Source organism: Hippoglossus stenolepis, chromosome 2, assembly GCF_022539355.2.
Source record: "Hippoglossus stenolepis isolate QCI-W04-F060 chromosome 2, HSTE1.2, whole genome shotgun sequence".
Taxonomy (NCBI): Eukaryota; Metazoa; Chordata; class Actinopteri; order Pleuronectiformes; family Pleuronectidae; genus Hippoglossus; species Hippoglossus stenolepis.
The window spans coordinates 12,377,350-12,389,983 of NC_061484.1; the positions used below are offsets into that span (position 1 = coordinate 12,377,350).

General features: G+C 40.8%; 3 protein-coding genes across 7 annotated transcripts in view; 2 read left to right on the forward strand and 1 right to left on the reverse strand.

Moving 5' to 3' along the window:
• Positions 1 to 1,532: 1,532 nt before the first annotated feature.
• Positions 1,533 to 3,644, forward strand: LOC118114870 (ecto-ADP-ribosyltransferase 4). 2 transcript variants are annotated; one of them, XM_035165599.2, is made up of 3 exons: positions 1,533 to 1,821; positions 1,948 to 2,088; positions 2,203 to 3,644. In XM_035165599.2, the coding sequence occupies exons 2-3, from the start codon at positions 1,981 to 1,983 to the stop codon at positions 2,926 to 2,928; spliced, it is 834 nt and encodes a 277-aa protein (XP_035021490.2). In that variant the 5' UTR covers positions 1,533 to 1,821; positions 1,948 to 1,980; the 3' UTR covers positions 2,929 to 3,644. The 2 variants fall into 2 exon arrangements, with proteins under 2 accessions (XP_035021490.2, XP_035021499.2); XM_035165608.2 differs by lacking the exon at positions 1,948 to 2,088.
• Positions 3,645 to 3,810: 166 nt separating this feature from the next.
• Positions 3,811 to 5,704, forward strand: LOC118114850 (ecto-ADP-ribosyltransferase 5). Of its 3 annotated transcripts, none has more exons than XM_035165579.2 (3): positions 3,811 to 3,857; positions 4,051 to 4,139; positions 4,214 to 5,704. In XM_035165579.2, exons 2-3 carry the CDS (start codon positions 4,074 to 4,076, stop codon positions 5,027 to 5,029), a joined length of 882 nt encoding a protein of 293 aa, XP_035021470.2. In that variant the 5' UTR covers positions 3,811 to 3,857; positions 4,051 to 4,073; the 3' UTR covers positions 5,030 to 5,704. The 3 variants fall into 3 exon arrangements, with proteins under 3 accessions (XP_035021470.2, XP_035021461.2, XP_047197797.1); XM_035165570.2 differs by having other exon boundaries at positions 3,817 to 3,908; XM_047341841.1 differs by lacking the exon at positions 4,051 to 4,139 and having other exon boundaries at positions 3,823 to 3,857.
• Positions 5,705 to 7,378: 1,674 nt separating this feature from the next.
• Positions 7,379 to 12,634, reverse strand: part of LOC118120542 (cytoplasmic phosphatidylinositol transfer protein 1) — a 74,164-nt gene continuing 68,908 nt past the window's right edge. Inside the window, exons 9-10 of one of the 2 annotated variants that reach the window (XM_035175616.2) lie at positions 11,454 to 11,593; positions 11,001 to 11,144 (exon numbers count right to left, since the gene is read on the reverse strand). In XM_035175616.2, the coding sequence (XP_035031507.1) occupies positions 11,139 to 11,144; positions 11,454 to 11,593 (146 nt within the window). In that variant the 3' untranslated portion in view covers positions 11,001 to 11,138. Of the gene's footprint in view, positions 11,145 to 11,453; positions 11,594 to 12,634 lie in introns of both variants that reach the window. The other variant, XM_035175606.2, reaches the window with a different exon arrangement.

Consider the following 12,634-nt stretch of genomic DNA (forward strand, 5'->3'; position numbering starts at 1 on the left):
AGCACCAACCATGAAGTCGATATCAAATCAATGTAAAAGTAGCCCATACTATATGCAAGTAGTGCTTGTTGTTCTCTGTAGAATGCAGCATATGTGTACAATCTTTCAAATTAATCTGAAGGTATAAGTTTTCTTCTTTTTTTTTTTTAAATGACACAAGTACAATGAAAATTTAAAATTTGAGCAGGTACAACTCTGTAAATAAAAACACAAACTAAAGTTCTATATAAAGTTTCTCACAACTCATCAACGTTCTGTTTCATGATGGTGCTAAACAGAACAGAGCACATCTCAGCGAACCTGCACATGACCTGTGGTCGACTCCAGGTGAGGACGTGTGGTGCTCCAATGTAAACCCCTGTAATCCTGCTAAGCGGCATATTTTGTGTCAATGCTTTGCTTGATATACTCAGTGTGTGTCAGCCATTTTACACAGACTGAAATAATACAGTCAAGAAAATAATCCTACCCGAGTGGCGGACATACTTTCACCTCTTCACTCCCTCAATAAGGTTGATGACACTTTAAAAGGGGCAGAATTTTTTTCCGACAGCGTCAGATTACAACAATGGGCGATTGTGAAATAATCTGTAAATCTGATTAAATTGTACAGTGATATACTTCCTGACAGTGACTACTTCCTTCATGAGCATGAGAAGCCCAGTATTCCAGGTAAATGGTACTTTATGTGTCATTTGGCTTTGCAGTGAGGTTGTGTCGTCATGAATCTTCTTCGCCCTCTGACAGGTGACACCAGTCTCCAGCTCTGACCTATTCTACCATTAAAAAGCTGCCATTAAATCCTACTCTCCACCAATTAAAGAGCAAATGCTAAGTGGCTGATCCTATGGCTTTGTGTCTATGTTTTATTTGCTTGGGTGACAGAAGTGTGGCTGGCCCAGAGTTTGCTTTGGTTGATAGGCTGCTTTATCCGAATGCCATGCAATATATTACAGTGGAGACAGCAAATAAGTAAATAAGTTTTCAAATACTTGTCTCAAGACGTTGAGACACGTATAAATTGTCCAATCTTTACCAAATGTCACATGGTTGAGAGTCCTGGCTCAAAGACGTCTACCTGTCAATATTCAGTTATTGTCGTAGTGCCACCCACAACAGGAAATGTCATCTTTTCATAGTTCTAAAGACCAAATTCCACTCAAACTTGGTCAGAAAAGCCTCAAGACCTTGATGATGACGCATCATGAAATGTGTGTGTTTTCATCAAATGGTGTGTCCGTGGCTGCATGGCAAATTTGAATGTTCTGCCATGAAAAAGGGAATGTTTGTAACATATAAATTGTCCAATCGATCCACCCGACCTCGTCTTTGTTAAGCTCTTTCCTGTGAAGACAGTTTTTTTTTTTTGTGTGTGTAAGCGTGCTTGTGTGGTTTTCTCTCTATTATTCTGAAGGAGCCGTTTCATGTGCACACTGTAGTAAAAGACTCAAAGACTCGCCTTTGTTTATGAGAAAGTGGCCAAACAGGATCTACAGGTGCAACCACTGTAAAATCTCACTCAAATATCTACACACAACATGGGAAAATGCTTCAAACCAAAAACTACAAAAAGAACATTCTTAAAGATATTTTTTGTCAGTTAAACAGTTTCTATTCATCTGTTTAAACATTACATGCAAAATCTGATCTGGATTCCCTTGTTGCACTTTTGAGTGAAGGTGCTGAGCAACGTCTGCGCCGTGTGGTTGTTCCAGTAAATCCTGTGAGAGGAGACTTTCCTGCCGACACTGCATCCGCACTCTCCGTGTGATTACTCAAAAGAACGCCATGCCGCTGCTGAGAGCACTTTGCAGAGGAGAGGTAAGAGAAAACAGATACCATGTGTTGTTAGAGGAGAATAAGAAGGAGCCTCTTACTTGCAGATTTAATCATTCAAATTGTGCATGTAAATCAAAGTAAAGTTGATTCTTTCTGTTTCCCACTTAGATATGAAGTTTGAATGAAAAGCCACAGTGGAAGATGAGATCAGTGAGAAAGTGGGCACCTGTCTGTGTGTTGTTGGCGCTGGTGCTCATGTTGTATCATGACCCATATCTGATTCTCTGGTGGCCTCAGCAACCTGCCGAGGTGGGATGGCATTATTTATGAATTTATTTATGTTTAAGAGCAGAAATGTCACATCACAAACCTTCTGCAACTTTTCATTGTGCTCATACAGTTGTTTCCTATCCGCCCCTGCAGAACACCAAGACTCTACCTCTGGATATGGCGACAGATTCCGTTGACGACATGTACGGCGGCTGCCGATCTGAAGCGACTTACCTGGTCAACCTGTACTTCTCGTTTGAGTGGGGCGCCAACAGAAACTTCAGTTCGGCCAGGTCCTCAGCTGAAAGACATGCAAAGGAACCTGCACACGAGGGCCTGAAAAAAGGCCACGCTGTCGCTCTGTACATGTTCACGGAAGGGAAACGCATACAGCAGGATTTCAACACAGCAGTGAGAACAGGGAAACACAAGTACAGCACTCATGAATTCAAGTACCACCACTTCTACTTTTACCTGACTGATGCCATCCAAGTGCTGCATCACAGTCAGATATTGTGCAGAAGCGCTTATCATAGGACGTGGAGGCAGTTCAACCAGGATGTCATCAACACCAACATGCGGTTTGGTGCTTTCACTTTGGCAGCTTCAGCTGAGCAGTCATTTGAAGCTAATGGCAGCGTGTCTTGTTTTGAGATCTTTACATGCTTCAGCGCTGATGTGACATATTACTCTGCTACGAGGATGAAAGGACAGATACTGATTCCTCCCTACGAGGTTTTCAAGATCACCGACGTCCTGACGGATGACCCGAGGTGCACCGTGGTCTACAAGCTCCACAGCACCAAAACGCCAAGGAGAGATCTCAACTGCAAACTGAATAAAAGACTAACAGAGACGTTTTTGGATTCAACAAACTGATACTGAAGCAGAGCTGCAACGATGTTAGCATGTGTGATACTGATGGTTATTATTTCTTCAAGTGTTTTGTTGAATTCTATTTTTAAAGCTCATTTAAAAAAACACACTTGATCAAAGTGCTGCACAATAAATAAAAACAAAGAGAAGTAAAAGTATAAAATACAATCAAATAAAGTATAATAGGATTTAGGTTTTAGGCTAAAACAAATATTTTTAGCATTTCAAACATTTATTTCACAGTGCTCAAGAACGCTGCTCGAATAAATGAACTTCATTGTATGAAACAAGGCTGACTGTGGGACATTGTAATTAATTGATGTATTAAAACAGTTCAAACATAAGTATATGCTGTGGTATATTGTTTATTATTTAAAACAAAGAACTAAAAGAGCAGTTTCAATACACAATTTTTTTTTTTCTGTATATGTGACATTTAAAAACATTTTCATATCAGTGATGCAGAAAGGCCAAAGATCCATTTGTAGAGAAATGATCCTGCACTCTCTCATTCAACTGTGCCACTCTGGCCACACTGTAAATCTGTATCTGTTTACATTGTGTGTGTGTATATATATATATACATACATGTATGTATTTTTAGTACATTTTCTTGTATATATATTGTATTTTTTCTTATAGTAATGTTTTGAATGTCCTCTTTGCTGTTGCAATATAGCAAATTTCCCTGTAGTGGGACTAATAAATGATTGTCTCAACTTATTCTTATCTTATCCGTATCTTATCTAAGACTAATGTCATGCTTTATTTCACAGTCTCTGATAACTTTTCTTCCTGATATTCTCCTCATGTTGCCTCTTCATAGACTTTGGCTACTGCTTCACTATAAAATGCACGGACCTTTATTTTCCATGGCAACGGAGGGGGAGTGTTTGAATGTGTTTCACCCTGATTGGAATAACCTGCCGCAGGTGAGAGAGAAGCCTGTGCTCCCTTTAGTCTGTGAAGTGTCACTACAGCATGTGAGTCGTGACCTGTGAGCAGAAGTCTTTATTTCTCTCCTTGATATTCTTAGTGTTTACTCCAAACAAGCCTGTGAAATATTTGCTTTTGACCCTGTTCCGATATCACAACAACAAAAAAAGAGGTATTTTGTATGTGTAGCTTTCTTTGCTGGAGGAAAATAAATGACCATGATGGGAGTTTGGGCTGCATTGCTGACGACCTATGGAATCTCTATAGCTTTTGCAAAGGTAGTGTATATATTGTTAGGTTCCTTGCTTTAGTGTGATCGCTGCGTCCTGACCCTCATTATGTGTTGTTGCAGAACTCTGCAGAATTGGGATTAAAAGGACAACCTGCATTGGATCTGGCTCCGAACGCTGTTGACGACATGTACGCAGGTTGCAGAGACAAGATGGAGACCAGAGTGCAGAAGCAGTACCTGGCAAATGAGAAAAACAAAGACAAAGATTTCATGCTGGCCTGGGGTGTGGCAGAGAAATATTACAACAAACAATGGAAGCGTAAGGGAAAGAGGCCGTCCACGGGCCTGGGCAGAGAACAGATCATGGCTCTCTATGTTTACAGCCTCGACAAGCCCAGCGTATATCTCGAGTTCAACGATGCAGTTCGAACTAATAGATCTGTGTACATGACCACGTTCAAGTATCACGCACTTCACTTTTTCCTGACCGACGCCCTTCAGACGCTCAGCGCTCGTAAACCTGAAGCGGAAAGATGTCTGACTGGGTACAGGAGAGTCGACAGCTACTTCAGTCAGGACGTCCTCAACAAGCTGATTCGCTTTGGCTCTTTTACCTCCAGCTCAATGGGATGGTACCCCAGCTCTGAAAGGTTCGGCGACAAGTCGTGCTTTGAGATTGTGACGTGCTCCGGAGCGGACATCTCGCTGTACTCGAAGCTCGGAGAGGCAGAGAGAGAAGCGCTCATTCCTCCCTATGAGGTCTTCAAAGTGGCAAAGATGGAGAGGAGATCTGACCTCAAGAGTCTGCCGTGTGAGGTGGTGTATAAACTGAAGAGTACACGCAAAACTCTCTCCAGATTGAACTGTTCCCTTTTTAAAAATCAACAACCCCACGTGTTCTCTGTTGTACGTGTGAAGGAACCCACAAAACAATGACGACTATTCTTTAATCGGGTACTTAGCTAACACTTCACATTTTTTTAAATGAACCGTTTAAGAGCCTGGGGAAGCAAAACACATGACTCACTTTTGTAGTTGCATAAAAAATGTAATGAATATCAAGAATTTGTCATTGTATACAGTCATATTATTACAATAATTGTACTGAGTTGCATTGAATTCTGTCCAAAGTAATAAAAGATCAAGTTTTTTTCCAAATTGTGCATTTATGTCTGTTTATATTGTCTGTTTTCAGAATGTTCTTTTCTCTTAACACGGCTGAAGAAGCCACATGACCAATGTATTTTGCACTAATCTAAGACTTTTCTAAATCAGGGGCTAAAAAGATCCAGGCACAATCCCTGATTCAGTAAGGTGCCCATTTAAGTCAGACCTATTTTACTGTTTGCTCTATAGCTTTGTGCAAAGCCACATGTGTTGTGTGCTTTAAAAATCAACATTCTTAACAAATTGTCATATTTATTGTTGGTAAGTGACTAGTTTTTTAAGACTGCTCACAGGACAGGGGCGCTTCAAGGGCCAATCAGATGGGGCCACTGCCCCCTGGATCTGCTATTCCCTTTACAAAATCATACCCTGATTTTCATACAGTTCCAGTGTGACACATTTACTGAATAAACCCCTCACTGTTCACTAGTCAGTCCAACAAGATAAGATCTGTGTTAAAAGTTCCTTTTGAGTCACATTCAGCTTCAGAGAAGTAGCAAGTTATTGCCAGAGGTTGTTTTGTTTGTTTTGCCCCTGTGGATCACTGCTGCTGCACCGTAGCTGCTGCCCTGTGCTCCTGGAGGAGTTTATTGGTGCAGGGTGCTGCCTTTTGAGGAAGATTTCAGACACTGACACTACTCCGCACAGAAAATAATCCCTCCACCCTGTTTTTATATTTCCTTGTGTTTATAGTGCATGTTTGCCTTTTTATTATTTTTCATGCTGTACAATATCTTACCTGAAATTCAATATCACCACGTGATGTTGGTTAATGGAGAAAGGGACGTTAATCGGCGGGAATCTGAATAATGTAATTTAGTTTGATTTAAATCATTATCTATCTGCAGCTGTTTTTAATGATCTGGTTGCTTCACAGGCCCATTGCAACACAGTAAGAGGAAGCTTTCTCTGGTAAATGTGTTTGAAAAAAAGCATGTCAAGTTGGTTGTGGACAAAGGATGAAATTTGAGGACGTGTGAGGGAATTTACGTCTTCCCCTCGCCCTCCTCTGTGACTACAGCTGCAGTTAACACAATATCCACAGGAGGGCCCCCTTTGAGTCTATCACAAGGTCTCTGGATCAGTGTTGTGATTTTGCTGCTGTTAAAGTTATAGAGTAAATGTGAGAAGCGTTGTAACACATTGATCGAGTGTAATTTGAGAGAAACTTGTTATCTGAATTTAATAAAATCATTTCATCTACCGAATAGCATATTTCATTTTCTTTAATGAAATCATTATCTTGAGCATCTCCTAACTTCTAGTTGCAGGAGTGCTGTGTTTATTTCAACTTGCCTCGATGTTTACAAGTTTACAAGAAGTTCTCTCAACAACACACCAGAGAAAGTACCTTGGCACTATATGTAGGTGGAGAGGGAAATAATTAACACTAGTAGACACTGTGGCAGCGATAGAGCAGCATGTTGTCCATCTTCTATCTGGGTTTTTTGATTTGAGAGAAAAATATTCATCTTACTCCACTACATTAATCTGTCAGATTAAGAACTTGTTACTTTGCTGAAAAGTGTATGCTCAGTTTCTGAAATATGGTTTGTATTGTATGAATTATTTGTCTTGTTCAATAATAAACCAAACAGTGAAAAGTAATTTAAATTAGCTCCACAATTGCCAGCAGCCTGCATTATTAAAATACAACCACCATAGTGACGCATCAGTATTAAAAATCCAATAATATCTCTCCAAGAGGCTTAAATCTGCTACAAAATGACTGCTTTGAATTTTAAACACAGGGTTCTTTCATAAACATTTGGAACGGAGGACTTTTATAAGTATGTTTATAAGTAAATATCTCCATATTTCTATCACCATTGGCTGTAACAGCATGCTATAGGTAATTTAGTCGGTAATCCAGAGAAATAATAAAAAATACATCTGGAAAAAATGGTCCACAAATGCATCATTGGTGGATTTTCCCCCATCAACATTGACAGAAGATCAACATCAGCTGGTGGTAAAGGGGGAAAAGATCAGTTTTCATCAGGGCCAATCATGCTTTAGCAAGATACTGTTGCCAGCTGCAGTTTTCATAAATAAAACGTGCACATGAGATTATATGAAACATGTGGTGAGAAGATCAACAAGGAAAAAACCACACTGTTGCAATAGCTAGTAAAGTTTATTTGTCTATTTCAGAAAAAAAGTTAAACGATAATTACAACAAAGCATGAACCTCAAAGGGCAGTAAAAATATACCAAATACAATAATAGTAGAAGAGGAAGAACTGAGAGGGACTTCCAGCAGCCGATCAAATATGGCACTTCTGGAGGCTGTTTCACAAAACAGGATTAATGAAGCAAGCTGGATGATCTAAAACCGTGTCGGTTCTCCAGCTAGCTCAGTGACCCTGGATGGTGAGACAGGTCCCAGTTATCAGAAGACAGCACAACAGCCTGGCCGAATGCAAACAGCATCAGGGGGAGGAGGAGTGAAGAGCTTGGTCCTTTTATCAAAAAAAAAGAAAAGATAAACTAATTAAGATTTTTCCTTCATATAATACAGCAACCACAAAATCAAAGTACAGCAGGTTTACTACAAACAAAAAGAAAACAGCCAGTCACCTCTTAATCAATATGGCAAGTAAACATCAAAGCTGCCACCCCACTAAAGAAAAAAGAAAAGCTTCGATTGGTTTTACAACTTGTACAAATAATTTTGCCCAGCAGGGGGCACCGAAAAGCAACCGGAGCCAAAAGTACGCCACTACAATGAGGAGCCTTGATACTCGGTGGAGGAGAGTCAACTTATCCTCGATAAGGACACTGACTTCATAGATACAGACACATCAATCCTAGATAAAACAAAGCTTTAACTCATGTCGCGCTAAATAATATCCTCTATCATTCATCTCACATCATCAGCGATGCAACAGACTAAATGTAAGAAACCGACTCCGTAAGTCATTGACAGCTGTATTTACAATACCTACTATGTTACTCTTTTAAACAGAGCAGAGCTTAATGTTACACGATTGGATATCTTGCATTATCTTGAATAGCCCGTGGGAGATCACACATATCCCTGGATCTCTGTGTTCCTGACAGGAGAGAGACTGAGTCATCAGTGTGTATGATCTATACGTTATAGACCAATACAGACGGGCCATTGACTGGTGTACAATAACATTTGTATGCTCAAAAGGCAAAGACAAAAGCTACAGCTACAGATAAATAGCTACAGTTTGTTATATTGAATTCTTCTTTTTAACAAAAGCGAGTGAGAAACTGTACACAATATTAACAACATCTTTATGGCAAGACCACTGAGGCCACTCTCTCTCACCTGCTCACTTCGAAGTTACTTTAGGCTGTATTATAGGACTTTGGTCCGACAAACCCAACAAGACTGTAATGCAACACGTTCCTTCTTCGTCTAATAAGGTGTCAAAGACTGGAAAGTGCAAAATTAGTGTAAGTTAGAAGGAATGGGCATGAACAGGGAACATAGTTTGACTTGTTTCCCCAAAACCAAAAAGTAACATCAAGTTAGCCCTGTTACAATAAAGTCTGATGATGTTTTGATATGATTTGATCTGATCGTGTTGTAGTTCAGTGTGTGTGTGTGTGTGTGTGTGTGTGTGTGTGTGTGTGCGCGGCTGGAGCCTATTTTTATTCAAGGTTAATTTTGAGATAGAAAACAGGCAAAGAAATGCAACAAAATTTAAGTTTTCTCCAGAGATGAAATATAGAAGAGATTTTGGTTTGCAAGTATGGAGGTGACGATAAAACTGTTGCATGCAGAGGCACTAAGTTGAAGGAGTTTGTATAGGCCTGCAGACTATTCTCTGGACATGCTTACTTTTCACTCAAAACCTGCTTTTTTCTATGATACAAAAATTAGTACAGAGCTTCCAAAGTTAGCATTCACTTTTTTCATACTGTTGCATTGACAAATGTACTGTACCAATCCAGCCATTTACAGTATATACACACATATACTTGACTCTATATGTATATATGTTGTGATCATTCCATGCAGCATATAAAAAGCCTTTCGTGGAATTGTATCGTTGAATGGAAAGAGTTTTTTTCCATCAAAGAAAGACTTTCCTGTTGTTTCCCTGTACGTGTTTCTCCTTTACTGCCCAGCCCAAACAATAGGGCACTGCAAATGACGTTCCCGTTCTTAAAATCGCATTTTACGGCCACAGCCAGCGATGGCCCGGCAAAAGTATCAGCACTCCTGCTAATGCTATGCAGCTAAAGCACATACTCAAGTCAGCTTGATGCACGTGCCCCTTTTCTCAAATCAACCTTCGGGTTCCCATTACCTCCACCGTGCACAAAGATCGGTCACTGCTTTGAAAACACTCCTCAAGATGGCCTTGTTCCTACATGTGACATTAAAGTAATTTTCTGATTTGATAAAAGTGGATCACATTTATGTCACATGAGATTTCCAGCATTAATATCAGGCAACATTTGACTTGTACGTTTTTTTATATATATATATATATATATATATACTGACCTCTCAGTCAACTTGAGTAAGATATATGCAGTAATAAACTTGAACTAACTCGATTTAAGTGTCATGCTAAAACCACGAGTGCATATGTAACAACAGCTTGACCTAAAAAGTTGTAATACGCGAATGCTCCGAGGTTTCTGATGTGTAAACAATCTAAGGGTTAAGTAGGCGGGTATAGTACATACAATAGTTGTTTTAATGTAAGATCTGTGGAGGTATAACATGTGGCTGTTTGGCAATAAGCAGGGAGAGAGAGGTTCAGTAATATCCCTGCCTTTGGAGTGCGAGTCAGGTAGAGTCAGGGAGACCTGAGGCGTAAACTCTATGATTGTACGGATCTTGCATCTGTCGTATATTTGGAGTCTGAGATGGGAAAGGATGAAATCTGATCCACGCTCGGGACACAGCTTCCATGTGGTAGTTTCATGAGGGCACTTGGCTTTCGTTCTCTGTGTGTGTTAGTCTAACATATTAGGTCTACTGTGCTACTCCACGTTGTGTCATTGATTTTATTCCTAACTCGCTAATATTTGTCATTCATTTGCACATTATGTCAAAACTCATAAACACCCCTGGCTCTGTGGTGCTAAGGCAACTACTTGATAGTTCAATAGCTTGAAAGCAATCAGCTCGTCTGATTGAAGAAAACATAACTGAGGAAACAATGAGAATAATTTATTCATATAACATAAGGACCTGCTGCTCAACCGAAGCAATTATGGATGCTCTCTGTTTTGATTCGACATCACCGGCGGTTGTTGTAATAGCTGAGACGTGTAGCGGACTCGACTCAGAGCAAGAGCAAGTCAGCCACGTCAGGCTGAGCCTACAGCTGCCTGGATGGTGTCAGTGATACTGATGAAGACTTCTAGAGCGATTGCTGCACGTCCAGGGTAATGGAAATTTGTTGGATATGGTTAGCAAACTTGAATGTCTGGGCACTGGGGTTTGGAGTTTAGGCTATTTTCATTGGGCTACTAAGACAATGGGGTTTTAGGAATTAGTTAATCAAGGGGTATGACATCCCAAGTTCCCTCGACTATTTGTCCATCTCCGCAAGATCGGAGTTGGAGGTGGGCGGTGTGGAGGACTCGAGGTGGTTTGAAATGGGTACTGGGCTCAAAGTAGATTCCTGAGGGACGTCACTCGGGACAGGGTCTGGAAGGGTCAGGGTTTCCGGAGCAGACTTTTTGCGCGGCCGGTCCCTGGAGACGGAGAGGGACTCGGGCGCATCAGTGCACATGGGTGTGGTGGGGGCGCTGGCAGGGCCGTTGAGGGCGCAGGAGGACAGGGATGTCTCGCTGATTGAGATGGACGGGGGAAACATTCCGATCTTCTGATTGGTGGCCTCCTGGATGGCGCGCTCAAACTCTCTCACCTCATCCATCGTCATGTCTGGATCGGAAAGAGATCGATTAAAACAGTGAGAGCGGGAATCAAGAAAAGTGGCTTTGACAAATAAAGAGAAAAAAAGGCTGGAACTGAAGATTTCTGTCTGTCGTTATTACAGTCACAGGCATACGCAGAAAGACCCATATTATGGTCAGTGCATCAAACAGATTCAAAAACCGAGAACACGTATTATTGTTTGTCATGTTTCATTGTGTTATCTTCATGACAAAGTTACTCTTTCAGATCCTCTCAAGTCAAATATGAGACAGAGGAGGGACAATGGCGTAAGGAAACAATGAAAAAGACACATACACTTGCTTTGTCATGGATCTGTATGTCATCCAGTGAAGATGGGTTTGTTGTGGAACGCTCTTGCTGCTCAAGGCAAACTTTAATGTTGGTTTTCTCATGCATTTGACACTCGTAATCCCGCACGTCATCCAAAGTCATATCTGGAAGAAGGGGGGGGAAGTGGTTGGAACGAGGCTCGAAATGTCGGTAACTACTCTGCAATGGCACTCCAGTTGAGAGACAGGTTAGGGAGGATTAGGCAGCAAAATGTGAATTCTGTGGGTGAATATAGAGTTTTTTTTTTTTTTAATGGATGAGCTTAAGTTCAAGCTTTCCAGGTTTAAGCTTCCCATGACTCCGAGAATTTACAGCAGGAGGAAAGGAGGGATGAGGTCGGAGTTTGAGAAAAATCACCCGAAGAAGATGGTTGGATCATTGGATGTGCAAGAGAGCAAGGTTTCGTCACAATCCAGAGAATAAATCATGTCGCAGGTGAGATGATTTAGGAAGTGCCACAAAGAGCACCCAGGTTGTAGGGTGTTGTGGTAAAAGGGTTAGTGGTTACAGAGACGACAGGAGAGGAAGATGTTTCATGACAAAGATAATTGGTTTGTTATCGTTGAGCCCGACAGCTATTGGGAAAAACTCGACAGCGCATAGTGAGTAAATGTGTTGCAGCCACTTGTGGATGCAAACAAAGCTGCCTTTTGTGCACACAGCCTCTCAGAGACACACACAGAGGCTCTCATGTTTTAATATTCTTTGCAGATGTACATTTCCAATTATTTATGTAATTGGCTGGCGAGGTTTGGACCATACACACAGGTCTGATTCACACATGTTTTTTTGCTATTGTATTTAACTTCAATATGATTGAATATGATAAATAGTGCAAAAACAACATGAATATCAGCCCTGTGTCTACATTTAAATGATATGTATGAATTTCTCTATCATGAAACATGAAAGGTTACGGTGTAAGAGTTGTTCGTATCGTGCAGGTTACATTTGAAACAAACACTGGCCATGCCTGGAAACTAGAACAGAGTGTTGGTTAGTTGTTAGTTGGTTAGTGCCGACACCAAGAGCAGGATCCATGCTGCAGGACTTAGATGCAGGTGGAGTGATTTTGCATGCACAGTTGCACACTGATTGGTAAATAAACAGTAATCACACGACAGCAATTTAAATAATCAGTGAAG